Genomic DNA, 14,848 nt, shown 5'->3' with positions numbered 1-14,848 from the left:
GCGAAACCCATCTGTATCCCGAAATCACACAATCCCCGGCTGCATCTTACGAGAGCGAAGAATCCATCGGTGTCTTCAATAAAAAGTTGTTGGCGTGCCATTAGATCCCTGACGAACGTGCAACTACTCGTTTTAATATTCGGACGTGGTTTTTGCCAAATCAAAGCTTTACATACTTGAAATGTAACGGGTTAAAGCAGATGTTTTAGTTTAAAAATATGGTAAAATAACATTTCGAATAAGTATATAAAGCTGTGATTTCGCAGAAATTGAATTTAGGAGGAAGTCCGAATATTGAAACGAGTTACTGTTGGTAATAGTAGAAGGTAGGTACTCCCTAGGAGGTCATTCCTTGCTTCGACACGCTTCCTTTGCAAAACATGCGATACGTATTCTACCAGTCATTCAATCTCCGTTATAATAACTCCCAAGGCGATTGGTGAAGGTATGTAAGGTCCCAAGAGTCCCGTCTCCAATGCTACAGTTTCCAGTCGTTCCTACAGCAGCCGAGGAGGGGTCAAAGTTCACGCCGAGAGGCGTTCGCGTGGACGCCATGAGATGTCGCTTCTTGCTACGGACTTATGGATCGCTATCGGGGTGGCTGCCCCAGCATGCCTCGATGAAACCACGACGCACCCTCACCGCCAGTGCAGACAGTCTCGAGCGCGGTGCACGCAGGTGTAGACGCACGTGTGCACGCGACCTCATGTCGATTAGTGGTCCGTCCGTGTGTGTGCGCCTTGCACGCGCGTCCTCGTGTACTTTGGCGGCTTAACACCGACCCTGAGAGACTGTAACATCGCGTCCGTCCTGTGTGTTCACCAGCTAACGTAAGTTGCGATCGGACGTCCGAAGGCACCGAATACTTAGGGGACGAGTTAGTTAGTACAGCACGAGTTAGCTGGTGTAGACGAAGCAGTTGGAACCGAAGGTGAAGCTTTGGCATATATCGGCCAGGAGCGTTGAACGATAAAGACTCGAGAGAGCATGCGACCCTTTCAGGATTTTCAGAACTGTCGTGGATCTCTGATGCAGTGTTCAGTGGGCCTTAGGGGTTTGTTCGTGCGATCTTTTATCGAGGAAGGGAAGTTAAAAGATATATTCGAGTCCATTGTTTCGTGTCGTTTCTGTGTTGACACTGGGAGGTGATGTTTGATTATGTAACGCCGAAGAGCCACCGAACGAGGTCTCGTTGAGTTCAAGTGTCACTGAAGGATGCTTGTTTTGTTGTCAGTCCTCGCAGGAGTATGTGAATTGCCTTCGATCGAGGCGATTCAGTCCTTCTTTAGGAATTGAAACAATTAGGTGAATAGTAGTGTTTGAGTACCCCTCGAGAATTAATTGTCTTCTTGATAGGAACCTCTCTGACTCTTACTTTTAGTCGATTCGATTAAGATTAATGTGTTTGATGAATGAACATTCCCTCGCATAAACAATTCAGTTAAAAATGAATAGTTAAGTACTCCAAGGGTTACAAATACTAACGTATTAATTTCCATTCATCTCTAAAATTAAATCGCCCATATAATTAGTTGTTGAAAAATGGCTCTCCGATTATTTTGATCAATGCAGCAACCTCAGAGAATGAACACCAATATTATTATCGAAAATGGAAATTTCGTAAAAATTGTGGATTTCGGTGAACGTAATCGAATCGTGTTAAAAACGTCTTCGATGATTTCTGTTCTTCGGAAAATTGTACCACCCTAAGTGACCGTATTAAACGTTCCGCCTCACGATCGATATATTCCCTTTTAAACCTGGTCGCTGATCCGTATGTTAGGGTGTGTTCGATTTCATCCACGAATAACGGCGCGACGACAATCCCTTTACGTATCATTAGCACGCTAATCCTTCATAGACTAATCGTTTCATCGTGCCAGGAGACTGAAGCAAGCGTGCATATCTTTTATTCATCGTATTTACCGATGGAACTACTGTCACCTGCAATTTGCCATTTTTCACGAGTGTCGCTTGCATGCTAAACCTACCAGCGTGAATAATTCCAGAGCAACTTGTGAAACGTTGTAAACGTATCGTACCAAGTAATTGCCGCGATGAAAAATGTGATTGTCGTGTTAGGGGTACTTACTGTAGAAATTAATTCAATAAAGTAGAACGTAAGGATAGTTAAAATACGATAGAAAGGAGCCAGATGCATCTCCCAAAATTATTTTGGCAATCGTATGTGACTTCAAGAAAGAACGTATTACCCTTGGAGAAGGGCGACTCAGTGTTTGATCTCTTCGTGGTTTCAATTCCCTTTGTGGGTCAATCGATATGCACCCGTCCAAACTAAACTCTAATATGCATTTTCACGAGTCTCGTTCGCCAAATCGGTGCGCTTACTCTTCCTTTATAGCCATCCTAGAGAATCGTCTGACGAACATTGTTTTGATTTAATAGTCGCTGAGACATCTAAAAATCAAAGGAAATAGTTAGTCGTAAACCACATTGACTGATTCATGTAAACAGATTTAATAGATACACAAACCTCCCCCAATTGCTTCTGCAAAACCTCCAAGACTCCTCCCTCATCCAATTCTGAGGACTGTCGATGCCTGCTGTGTCTCTTCTTCAGCGTCTCGAATCTGTCAATCAAATTCCTGTCAACTTGATTCATGTAAACAGATTTAATTGCTGATATAGATACAACCTCCCCCAATTGCTTCTGCAAAACCTCCAAGACTCCTCCCTCATCCAATTCTGAGGACTGTCGACACCTCCTGTGTCTCTTCTTCGGCATCTCGAAGCTGTTAATCGAATGTCAGTCAGTCAAACTAAAAAATCATGTTTCACCGGACTCACCTCGTGCAATTAATTTCAGACGTTGGTGCCAAGTGACCACGCGATGAAAGCTGCAGACGAACTATCATCGCCTCTAGATCTCGGTGCATCTGTTCCCGAGGCCTGCACCGTAGGCGTAGTTTCTAACTCCTCCCGTCACGTGACGGGGAGATCGCCGCGGGCCTGGTTTGCCAGTTGGAAATTGAAATGTTCCGCGGTTAAAGCGCTGCCCAGTCGCTAGACATCCTCTGCCGCGGGTGCATTAGCCGCATTAAGAAGTTCCCTCTTAGAGATCGTGTTACGTCTGCGAATTTCGGTTGTTCCTCGCTGGCGGATGTGTTTAATCTGGTAAGTCTAGACGCCGATTCGAGACCCGTTCTCGGTTCTTCTCGGGGTTCTTGAACCGGAGATGGTCAAAATTCTCGTCTGAAACGGAACGGTGACAGGAGAGAATTCTGAATTTGTTAATATTAGTCTTTTGGCGGAAGTATTCTTGGAATACTCCTTGGAGGAAGTATTCTAGGGTACTTGAAGTATCAAGAAGATATGAATACTGTCAGCAGAGTGGCTTGCGATTAAATAGCCCAGGAGGAAGCCTGAGTTTCTCACAGGAACTTTTATCCTGTTTCGACTCTATCCTTTTGTGTCTTCGGAGCTATAACATCGCAGAATTTTGCCTATCTTTCGTTCTGATCGTTCTACCTCAATGGGACCTTACCTCAATCATCCTTTTCGCCTCGAAACTGGGTTAAAACGTTCGACCATTGAGATTTCATCTGTCGCGAATACCATTGAGAGTTCCTCGACTTCGATACATTGTGCTTGGCGTTTGTATAGCGAGGGGTTGAAGATCGAGGAAGAGTAGCATGTGGTAGGGGATATAGCTTCCTCTCGAATTATTCGTGTCTTTGGCAGATCTTTGTTAGCAGGGATGGAAACTTATGTTTCCGCAACTGTTCGTAGAGTTATTTAACGCAAATTTTTATTTCGATCATCCATTGAATGATGCGCCAGAATATATAAAAAAACAATCGTTGCGGAGTTCAACGAGGAAAGTTCAACGAGGGTGGGTTTAAAAATGGCGATACACTTCCAATTTATTCTCGGCTATTGCGAATAAACCAGTGATATAATAGGCGAGCTGTGCGCGACGACAACATGAAACTGTGAGATACGATTATTCGAGGATGGATAACAGGTCGCCGATACGATGTCACGGCAATTGCAATGGACAAGCGGTTCAACTGTTGCATAACAGTTCTCTCATAGATTGTAACAGCGATTGCTTTCGTACTCCCGTGACAGGAAATAAGAATCACATAATTAAATGTACGTAGATACATATTTGTATAAATCAACCACGATTAGGGGTGATTCCGATTCTTGAATTCAGGACGCTGTAGTGGACCGAGCGTAAAACTGATCCCCAACAAATAAAATGGAGAAGAAAATATACTTTCTGGAATTCGAGGACCACGAGTTAGTATGACGCGTTGATGATTTTCTGAACAGGTGGTAGAATTCTTTCGCCACCTAAAAATAGCGCACGCGTAAATATATTTCTGGTGGCATTGTTTCTGGCCGGTGCAATGGCGAGTTGGTGCGTTCCCCTAATGCACTTCGAGGAAGTAAGAATTAGGAGATCGATTACTATACTTAAGCCGCGACGAACGCCAGTTGCAACGGGGTACGGTGACGTTCGTGTATTAAACGTGACGTCGTATATCGAGGATTTGCACCCCGAATAATCTCTCCGTGTCGTATTGAATCGAAACACGTGTGGCAATAGAGTAATAAAAATTGTTAAATATTAAGACGAAAGTAGGAGGCAATATTTATTTATTTATTCCACCTATGGTTTCCACCGGGGAAGTTTACTCTTCGCATAGTGTCGAGTGACAGATTTAAAGGAATCTTTGAATAGTTATTTGCCCCTTAAGAATCATAAACACTCTATATCTGAGAGATAGATTTCATCAGTTTCGTTGAGCCAAAATACACTGCTGAAAATAATTAAGAGCGCATGCTTGGACAATACTAAGGAACGGACTGAGTACCAGAGATCACAGAAATACTGTGTATTGGGGTCAGTAATATTTTCGCTGAATGTTTGGAGTCACGTTGTGTTTGGAACCTGACGTGGGACAGACGTACTCGAACGCCTGATTCTCTAGTTGTTTTGAGTAGCGTAAACCGAGACGGGACAAAATTACTCTTTTCTAATGAAATTTCTTTGTACTTTACAGGAGAGGACAGCTACTGCCGAAGAAAGTCAATAAACGCACCCGTCAGCGATTTTTCAGGACACGTATCTGTTTTCAGCGTAACAGGTGATGATAATTCGTTAAAGAATCATTTCTACACGAGCGACTGAACTTAATTATTTATCATTATTTATCATCAAGATTTAGAATTACTCCTCGATAATAAATATTTAAACAGCAGACGACTACCGAGACGGCTCTCTATAAATAGAACAGAATCACGCGACGGTGGATCAGCTATTAAATAGTCATTCGTCAGCAATTTTTACAAACTGATGTGCGAGTAAACGTTCCCTCGAACGTTATCCGGCTGCGTATTAATAGCGAACCGCAGGCAATGTCAACGACCAAATGAAATTGTTAAGCAGCCCGTTGTGGCCGTGTTACACGGAGTTAAATGGGGCTTTGTGTGCGGTAATAAGCACCATTGACATAGACGAACGAGCTCCGAATTTAGCGTGACACGCGAGACGTGGCCGTGTCAAAGATCCAGCGAGCGACGTGAAAGAATTCGAGGTGGTCTTTTGGCTCCGGAAGCGGAGATCTCGTGGCTACTCACACCTTCGCCATCGTTTTCTTTCAGCTCTGCCATTTATCTATCGTGTTTATTACTAACAGTCTCTGAAAAATCTATCTTAAAAAATAACAAATTTCTTTCGCGTTCCAGCGATATGGAGTCTATAGGAATCACATTTCTTCAAACTGGCGTACAGAGAGTCGTTCGTGGTCACTCGACCAATCCGATCGTATCTCCTCGGATGATCATTATTCAATCAAATTGATGTCGTGCATCCCAGCCTCCATGCCGAGCGATTTCTTTTGCACGCTGATAAGATAATGATTTCCTCGTTTCTGAACGTTTTCTTCCCCGTGGGCAACTGCGGAGGAATAGTAGAACCATTGTAAAACAGTTCCAGTTGAATTCAATAGTCTCCGCTACAAATCAATCACTCCTCTTGCTATCACTGGTACTACCTACTAAAAACATATTTCAATTCACTAAAACGATTCGATCTTCTTTGACTTCGAAGAAGCTTTAAATTTGGCTACACCTGTGACACAGCGTCCCTATAAAGAAAACGGGAGTCATAGCTGAAAAGACGAGTCTCTCTCGCGTGGTAACCGTAAGTCAGGCGCGTTCTTCGACGCTCCAAGCAGTAGGATCTCGTATCGATGATTCCCAAGCCGTAAAACGCAAGACGTAACGGTGCACGCGGTTCGGCGGAACAACCGTGGATCAATTGGCAGCGCAGAAACGGCGAAGTGAGAATGCAGTCCGTGTAACCTTCAGTAAGTTAACTACATTTGACCTCAATGCAATAATTAAGAGCAATCAGTTCGCGAAAGAATGTGCTAAAGCCGCGATGCACGAGTCCGTACGAGAGATTCGCAATGATGAATTGCGATTTTTGTACCGCGCGGCGTGCGTCGTTGTTGCTCCATATCCGCCAATTGATTAGGGCTTAATGCAACGGAGAGCCTGCCCGCGGATCTAGGTCGATTCTTTGATCCTTAATCGATCGCAGGCGGAAAGCTTGTCGATCTTTGCCCTCGGCGAGCCGCCGGTTCAGACATGATTCTGTTGAATCCTCCTCTGGTAGATTTAAATCGACCTGGAGGCTCGGTTTTCAGCTCGTTTGAACGCTGAACTTGACGGATAGAATATTGCGAGGTTGAAAAAGATGGGGAGCTTTTGTTTTAGGGATTAATTAACGAGGAGGGAAGTGTTACGATGTTTCTCGTGTATTTTATGGTCGATAGTTATCATTGATACCAAAGGTAAAACTGTTCAGGTCTGCTCCTTCAGTGTTGATGCGATAGAATACAACGGGACGATTGTATGTTACGTGTTATAATTGAGATTGAATTTCACGAGTCTTCGTTTTGTGTTTAAAATACAGACGAGAGATCAAAGCGACGAATAACAATGGAGAACGCCAAGGAGGAGACGATAAATATGCAGCTCATCGGTTCCGAGAGTCCGTACAAGTACGTCTGATTCTACTTAAGGCAGCCCAGTGTCTCTTGCCAAGTGTTAGATTTAAGAGTGTCGATATTTACTTTCACAAATATTTGGTACACATGAACGCAGCATTTCTAGTATAAAAAAATCAATCCCCCGCGACACGGATTACATATGCAAATTGATGCGATTGCAGAGTTAACAATGAAATCGCCGGAAGTGGCCTGAACGCGTCGGAAGTTCCAATATCGCCGACTACAAACGTAGAAGACTATGACCCCCATAAACATCGAAATAGGCCGAATCCAACTTCGTGAGTATACGAAATTAAAATATCGTTATTAGTCGATTACCGTTACAAATTATTATTAACAAATTAAGGCGTCCAATTTTATAGATAGTGCCTGAAAGCGTTCCAACTCGTTTGGCACCCCACTTACAAATGCGGTATCGATACCTTCCGTAATTGATATACTCGTTAATGTTTCCCTTGCAGAAACGCGGAGACCCTGATTCACTTGCTGAAGGGAAGTCTGGGCACGGGGATCTTGGCGATGCCAAACGCGTTCTGCAACAGTGGACTTGTGACCGGTGTGATAGCCACAGTGATCATAGGAGTGTTATGCACTTATTGCTTGCACGTACTAGTGAAAGCTCAGTACAAACTGTGTAAACGGTTAAGAGTTCCTATATTGAGTTACCCGATGAGCATGAAGTACGCTCTCGAGGAAGGTCCTGTGTGTGTCAGGTGGTTCGCACCCTATGCACCGTAAGTACGATTCCCTCTGTGCACACGAACACACATAAACATTCGTTCACTTCTTCGATCGTCCTTTTCGCTATTGCCATTCAATCGTACACATCAGAGGCTCTCAGAAAACAGTTTTCGAGGTATTGGGTGCAAGAAGAAAAAGAATTTCAATTTGAGGTGTCGGATACAAGAAGAAAAAGAATTTAGATTTCATTTACGAAAGAATTTATATTCGAGGTATTACGTACAATGAGAAGAATTTAGATGAATCTAAAGATTGAAATTTTTTACTTAGGAACGACGAACGAGCGTTTGTTTATGAAAGGTCGAGAATCGAAGAAACTGATCCGAATCTCAGTAGTAGGATCCTCGAATAGGCACTGTCTGGGCATGGTCGGCCGATTCTACTTGCTTCCTCGCTTTCTACGCGTGAACGTTCAAAGTCATAAGACCGTTGAAGTTTCCTGTACAAAGTTTAATTAGTTCCGTTACGTTAAATCTATTATAAATCATTCCGTCATCTACAAGATCTTAACAATTCACGCACATACACGCACGCACAAATCATGCCACACACAGCGGCATCAAAGCTCCTCGCGCAATTGTAACATGAAAGTTGATATTATTTGCAGAGGTCTCGTAGACGGGTTCATGATAGCGTATCAATTGGGAATATGCTGCGTTTATATCGTATTTGTAGCGTCCAATATCAAGCAGGTAAATAACAGTCGGATAGAGAATACCTTTCTGTCTCGCTTCGTCGTCCGAGCAGTACCCGAAAATGAATGTTTTCGTGAACATTCGTGAGAAAGAAACCCTCAATAAAAAAAAAGAAAAAAAAAAGAAATAAAACGAACAACTGGACCGATCAATTGAACTCATCGACACCGTTCTCTGTTCTGTTGATGAACGCAGGTGGCTGACGAGTACTGGGCACCGTTGGACGTTAAAACGCACATGCTCATTTTATTGCTACCGCTGATTTTGATAAATTACGTTAGGAACCTGAAGTTACTGGCGCCGTTCTCCACTCTGGCGAACGCGATCACGTTCGTCGGGCTTGCCATGATTCTGGTGTACATGTTCGAGGATCTGCCGTCGCCCAGCGAGAGGGAGATGTTCGGCACGCTCCGAAACTTCTCCCTCTACTTTGGAACGACGTTGTTCGCCCTGGAAGCCGTCGGAGTGGTAAGCAGAGGTTCATGTATCTTTTTTGTGCGGGATATGTATTAACCCTTGACAAGATATTTCTCATTTATATTTCTTAATAAGATAAAAACGTTACTTCCTTCATTTTATTTTCATTTAACTCTTATCTACATCTACGTTTCTCAACCTCTTTTACTTTGATCCATTCTACGACGAATAGATTCTCTCGTAAGTCGCTCGACAATCGTGGACACTACCACGATGGGACACCCTGTAGATGGGAGTACGTAGAAGAAAGAACGGAGTAGCGAACCATACCCAGTGGAATATTTCTGTTCAACGGAGATGTACAATTTAGAACAATATCCGTTACGCGGCACATTAGTTTTTCAATTTTACCCCTACCCAGTACGATCGATCTATCGTCTGGCCTCGTCGATCGTTCCCCGTGACGGCTGGCGAAACGAGTAGGCCTCTGCGCTTAGAATAGATCAACGGCGCCGCTGCATCGTTAATAAACAAATAACTGGCCACTTACGAACAAGTTTGAGATTGCCGTGATCAGATTGTCAGTGCGTCAATGCAATCCCTGCTATTATTTTCCAGCTGTTCCCAACCCAACGGCCGATCTCCGTGGTTCTCAAACAGTTTCTCTTTTATAATCGATCAGAGTTCAATCGCAAAAGAATAATTTCTGATAATTTCCTAAATTTCTTCCCTTCGATCATGTTCTTTTCTTCTTCTTCTTTTTTTTTTACTTTTGGAGCAACGAGGAGATGCTTTATTTACTCGAATCAACGCGTGCATTGACTTTTCTGTCGCAGATCATAGCGCTAGAAAATAATATGAAGACACCTCAATACTTTGGCGGCTACTGTGGTGTCCTCAACATTGGAATGACCGTGATAGTGGCGCTATACATTCTCATGGGATTCTTCGGTTACATAAAATACGGATCCGATGCCGGCGGTAGCGTCACCTTCAATCTACCCCGTGATCAGGTGTAAGTAAACGGTATAAAATACAATGGCGTACAAAAGTCGCCTCGATTAAATAGTCGTCGTACTTTCTACGGATTTCTTTCGCAGTATGGCGCAAAGCATCAAGATTATGTTCGCGATCGCCATTTTCATCACGCACGCTCTGCAAGGATACGTCCCTGTCGAGATAATATGGAACACTTACCTGGATCAGAAGATACAGAGGCGAAAACTTTTCTGGGAGTACGTCTGTCGTACCATCATCACTTTGGTGACGTGTAAGTGAATTACTTTTACAGTTCCGTTGTTTTCTGGTCTTTCTAAGGTTGTTGTTCCGTGGATTTCAAAACAAAACTTCGAACGTTGCCACCAGTCAGATTCAAGCCTTCGAAAGATTATTATTGCTCGTTGACTTTAATCGAGGGTTGAACAAACTTCCGAAGACAATGATTTTCCTACGATCCCTCCGCCATAAATATCTGTAATGTCAACGAAAGAATCGGACTTGTAATTGGGCAATAAGCCTAGTAGCGAGATATTCGAGACCAGCGTGAGCTTCGTGATAGCTCCATAACGAACACCTTATAGTATCATAAACGGAAATTAACGCGATATTCTCGATTCCATCGCTACTCTCACTGAATGCTGTCGAACTCTGACGATGGCCATCGGAGTGTCATCGGTCATGGTGAAAAGAGGGGGTAGAGTTCCTGTCAACTGGACAGCTGATAAGATCGAGACGTGTTTTCATACCATCGATTCATTTACGTTTGTAATCGATATTATTGTATCAAGCTATTCCAAGACACGTGACTATAATACCGTTATCCATCGATTACGTCAAATTTACTAATTGTTTAATCTTGTCATTAGTATACGATCAATCGTATGCAAATATATGAAAGTGATATTTCGATTTGACAAGTTGATCGTTATTACAGCGACATTACAGGAACTGTTCGACACTTGTTCGATTCTTTCGTTGATCTTATCACGTTGACTGCCAAACTAGTAATCGTGAAAATTTCTACGAGTTTGTATATAATTAGGAATCATGTAATCTAACATTTGTGGTGGCACTTATTTTTCCAACCCCTTTAAGATTTTCCAACCCCTATCCAGATTAATTTTCCTCGACACCTCACCTTCGGAATTAAATCATTTAATTCCTCGGTGAAATTTCTTGTCACTCATACCTGACAGTCAACGCGTTAACTATCTAAAGAACGTCGGAGTAAATCGAACGATTTTTTTCTGTACAGTCACGCTGGCTGTCGCCGTGCCCAGGCTGGGACTGTTCATCTCGCTGTTCGGAGCACTCTGTCTTTCAGCCCTTGGGATAGCCTTTCCAGCGATCATCGAGATCTGCGTGCTCTGGCCGGAAAGAGAGCTGGGTCCTTGCATGATCCTGCTGGTGAAGAATTTGTGTCTGATCGTATTCGGTCTGCTGGGTCTGGTGGTGGGCACCTACGTTAGCATCGTCGACATAGTAAACTCCTTCAAGTGAAGGCTGGGAACAGGAACGACTCAAGAGAAGCAAAGAGCGAAATTATGAGGGGGAAAGAGAGAATACAAAAAAAAAAAAAATGGGAACACTCGTTCGCGTAGGGGACGCGCCGCAGCTTCGATCAGTTTAGCTTACAGAGCGGTGCATTAGGTAGACAGTGCCTCGTTAAACGCAGTGGCAGAGAGTATTTTAGGGAACGCGAGCAGCCAGAGATCAGATTCGGGATAAACGCTTCACACGCGTCGCCGCCGTTTCTAGCACACGTAGACCGAATTCGTAGTTTTTAAACGATAAGACGAGAGGATTGGTACCGTGTTGGGCAGGTGGTTCGAAGGGTACGGTCTCTCTGGTCAAAGAGGTGGGAAATGAACGGTGGTGCACCCGGAAATGTAAAGAAAGAAAATGTTACCTTGGATACGCCACTGAAGACGGATAAAATGAACTCGGGTGTCCCTATAACATTTTGCTCAAACTTTCCTTCGGTTCGGTGAATTTTACTAATCGCATATGCGCCATTTACTAGCTAATATGTACGTTACGAATTTATAAAGTTTATGAATGTATCATAAATTCGTAAATATGTCAGAAATTGGCGAGCTTTGTTGTAAATTTCTACAGATTCTATAGATTTGTTACGAAGTTGTGAACTTCGCTTTGTAAATTTATCAAGCTATCGTTTTAAAGTTTGGCTAAATATTTTAAGTACACTGAATATAAATGGCGATTACCGAACAGAGGCCGAAAGGATCGATGCTTTTTACGAACGTCAGGCGAAAGAACGAAAAACGTGTCGATACTTACTAATTGCAAGGATGAAATGTATCGTAAATGTACGTCTCGCCAAAGACTATAACTTGCCAAAGTTCGAGGCTAAGTTGGAACCACGTTTCTTGCCATTTGTGGTAGAAATATTACCGACGATGTTAAACGGCGACTTTGAACGTGGTGCCTATATGCATGACTGATCTCTAGCTCGATTTAGTTGCACTGCCTACAAGTATTAGAATAAGAACTAACACGCACGACTTAAAGTCTCTGTGGGCTTTGCTCCACTGGAGTCTATATAATGAAAGTACCTTAGATAACTCATTAACGAAATAGGCCTTATCGTATAAGCAATTCCCTTGACGAGGTAGTCGTTCCGTAGTCTTAGATCTTCTAAGTAAGGATTCACCATTCTTTCTCGTGAGACGAGATGAAGTAGTGGGAGAAGCCAAACTGAGTATTGGGATAGTCTCTCTCAGTCGTCCCGGCAGATGAATTTATTCTGTCTAAACTAGAATACCATAGACGGATAATAAACAACATTTCATTCGACAGCACATTATCGAACTGCGTTAATTTAAAATACGATAAAAGTTTGTACAGATTTGTATCTTCATCCTTGCGATTAGTACCTCGTCTCGCAATAGCTTGGCCCGAGGATACGAAAGTCCAAATCGAGTGACCAATCGAACGACGCCCAGCACCGAACTCAATTCGCTCTCGAAAATGAAAAGAAGAAGAAAAAAAAAAAGACAAATCGTCGATGATATCACGCGACAAACGATACCTGTGATCGAAGATTTTATACAGGAATGAACGATGCATTTCTATTGAATTGTTGAACGAGTTACCAGATGTATACAGACGTTAATTGTTCTCCAACTTCCGGTAGGATGTTCGCCAGTCGTGACACGAGTACTTACGTTTGCGTGCAATGCACACTGCGCGCCTACGGGGTTGGGATGAAAGTATTTATGGGAATTGAAATTTAATTTGATCTGGTTGAGAATGCGAATGAGTTTCTGTAAGAACTCTTCTTCCAATCTTATACGCGCAGTGAGCGTGGTTCGGGCGTTGACAAAGGATATTTAACAGCCATTGATATTTGTAGAATAGAATTATCGGTGTAGGCACCTACTTGTTAACTTGCTGTTACGATAGAGCGTTATTGATGATGTTGAAAAATGGCTTTAGAAGAAACGAGAGAGAGAGTTTATGTCAGCGTTGCCGAAGATGATCTGATACGTATGTCGTAATTAACTCTTGGACCATTCAGGAAGGAAGGAAAGAAAATCGAAGGAAGTTATTCGGAGGTCGGTGTACTCTGAAGAAGGGTTGAAGAAGATGAGAAGTTAACACTGTTGCCACTCAAAGATTTATACGAAACTAATTATTTATACTTTTGTTACCTCTGAAAAACGGTTGAAGAAGATAAAAGTTAACATTGTTGCCACTAAAAAGATTGATATAAAATTAATTATTTATACCTTCGTTACCTATGAAGAAGGATCGAACGAGATAAAACTCGACACCTGCGTTCCTCAAGAATTAAAAACGACCAAAATGTGTTCCCCAGGAGTGAAACTAAATGAATTACTTTTTATTGTCTTCACTCTAAGGAAGAGTTCTCATCGATATCTCCTCTCAACGTCGGAACCTTGCTGCAGTCGTACACTATGACGGAGAAAAGCAATAACAAGGACGATGAAATGCTATGGGTCGACAGATGCCCAACCGATACACGTAGAGCATTCTTACGCCATATTTTTTAATCGAGAAGCTTGCGCGACAATTCCAGCTGCTGCAAGCGAAGCAGGGTAAACCAAACACAGTTCAAACGACACCGTCATGACGAGTTATCGCTACTTTGTATTTGTATCGTCACTAATAATTGCGATTTTGCATCGAATTGCACGTTCGTTCGCGTCACAACGCTCTGCTGAGCGAGAATCAGGGACGGGCAAAATTTCTAATCGGATAAAAAGAAAATTGAATTGTTAAATTGATAGAAATTACATTCCTTGCCTTTATATTTAATCACTCGTAACTTCAGTTTAAACAGAAATGATCATTTTGTTACCATATGTTAAATTACCAATCTTCCACGTGCTTTAACAAGGTTGGTACTTTAACGTACCAAAATGGCGAGTATGTGTTTGAATTAGAGTTACGATATCGATTGAATATAGAGAAACAGAATCAATTTCTCTTGCCTGTCTCTGGCAAAAATCGATTCGTTTACGCGTCTTTAATGGATCCACGACGATCGCACAATCATTCTGCCGCAATGATCTTTCGTTCGTCGCGACGCTTACCGACTCGTATCGTTCTCCTGGAATTTTACATGTTAAAGAAAGAAAGAACAGCGAAAACGAAGGAAACATCCAAATCGAAGGTCGTACTTACGATAATCGAGAGGACATCGGTGAAACCAGGTACGCGTTCGCGGCATCCCTTATTTCCGGCTGTACCGATTTATTCGGAAAACAATCGTCGAGATTTTGTACGTTTCTAAAGGGTTTCTTTTTTCTTAAGAGATCTGCATTTTGTGTGCACGTTTTAAATTTCAGTTCTTTCTTTTTCGTCGTTATATGTCTGATATAATAAACACTCTATTCTTACCTGCACCGTCTTATTTACCCTGGATGTAACGAAAATCTCTCCTCGAGCATTTTCCACTGG

General features: G+C 42.6%; 2 protein-coding genes across 5 annotated transcripts; one reads left to right on the top strand and one right to left on the bottom strand.

Annotated features, from left to right (window-relative positions):
* Positions 1-254: 254 nt before the first annotated feature.
* On the top strand, positions 255-14,787 carry LOC128880609 (proton-coupled amino acid transporter-like protein CG1139). Of its 3 annotated transcripts, none has more exons than XM_054130874.1 (10): positions 255-830; positions 5,034-5,117; positions 6,953-7,040; positions 7,211-7,327; positions 7,511-7,783; positions 8,398-8,482; positions 8,681-8,953; positions 9,739-9,917; positions 10,003-10,172; positions 11,157-14,787. In XM_054130874.1, the coding sequence occupies exons 3-10, from the start codon at positions 6,979-6,981 to the stop codon at positions 11,399-11,401; spliced, it is 1,404 nt and encodes a 467-aa protein (XP_053986849.1). In that variant the 5' UTR covers positions 255-830; positions 5,034-5,117; positions 6,953-6,978; the 3' UTR covers positions 11,402-14,787. The 3 variants fall into 3 exon arrangements, with proteins under 3 accessions (XP_053986849.1, XP_053986848.1, XP_053986850.1); XM_054130873.1 differs by lacking the exon at positions 255-830 and adding an exon at positions 2,997-3,135; XM_054130875.1 differs by lacking the exons at positions 255-830; positions 5,034-5,117 and adding an exon at positions 5,230-6,341.
* Positions 850-2,897, bottom strand: LOC128880612 (uncharacterized). 2 transcript variants are annotated; one of them, XR_008457877.1, is made up of 3 exons: positions 2,809-2,884; positions 2,657-2,753; positions 850-2,591 (listed from the first exon to the last, which is right to left on the bottom strand). XR_008457877.1 is itself a non-coding variant. In XM_054130878.1 (3 exons), exons 1-3 carry the CDS (start codon positions 2,895-2,897, stop codon positions 2,368-2,370), a joined length of 399 nt encoding a protein of 132 aa, XP_053986853.1. In that variant the 3' UTR covers positions 850-2,367. The 2 variants fall into 2 exon arrangements, 1 of the variants encoding a protein (XP_053986853.1); XM_054130878.1 differs by having other exon boundaries at positions 850-2,418; positions 2,495-2,753; positions 2,809-2,897.
* Positions 14,788-14,848: the final 61 nt, after the last annotated feature.

The sequence above is a fragment of the Hylaeus volcanicus genome, chromosome 8 (assembly GCF_026283585.1).
Source record: "Hylaeus volcanicus isolate JK05 chromosome 8, UHH_iyHylVolc1.0_haploid, whole genome shotgun sequence".
Lineage (NCBI taxonomy): Eukaryota > Metazoa > Arthropoda > Insecta > Hymenoptera > Colletidae > Hylaeus > Hylaeus volcanicus.
Note: the sequence above shows the minus strand (reverse complement) of the source record. Positions and strands in the feature narration are given on the sequence as shown.

What these genes read in the sequence shown, in the direction of transcription:
- LOC128880612 (XM_054130878.1), bottom strand. Translation starts at nt 2,897, where the DNA reads ATGCACCGAGATCTAGAGGCGATGATAGTTCGTCTGCAGCTTTCATCG. An exon ending in TCTGAAATTAATTGCACGAG is followed by an intron (nt 2,754 to 2,808) that starts GTGAGTCCGGTG and finishes TTCGATTAACAG; the next exon opens with CTTCGAGATGCCGAAGAAGA. An exon ending in TGCAGAAGCAATTGGGGGAG is followed by an intron (nt 2,419 to 2,494) that starts GTTTGTGTATCT and finishes TTTGATTTTTAG; the next exon opens with ATGTCTCAGCGACTATTAAA.
- LOC128880609 (XM_054130874.1), top strand. Translation starts at nt 6,979, where the DNA reads ATGGAGAACGCCAAGGAGGAGACGATAAATATGCAGCTCATCGGTTCC. An exon ending in GGTTCCGAGAGTCCGTACAA is followed by an intron (nt 7,041 to 7,210) that starts GTACGTCTGATT and finishes ATGCGATTGCAG; the next exon opens with AGTTAACAATGAAATCGCCG. An exon ending in AATCTACCCCGTGATCAGGT is followed by an intron (nt 9,918 to 10,002) that starts GTAAGTAAACGG and finishes TTTCTTTCGCAG; the next exon opens with TATGGCGCAAAGCATCAAGA.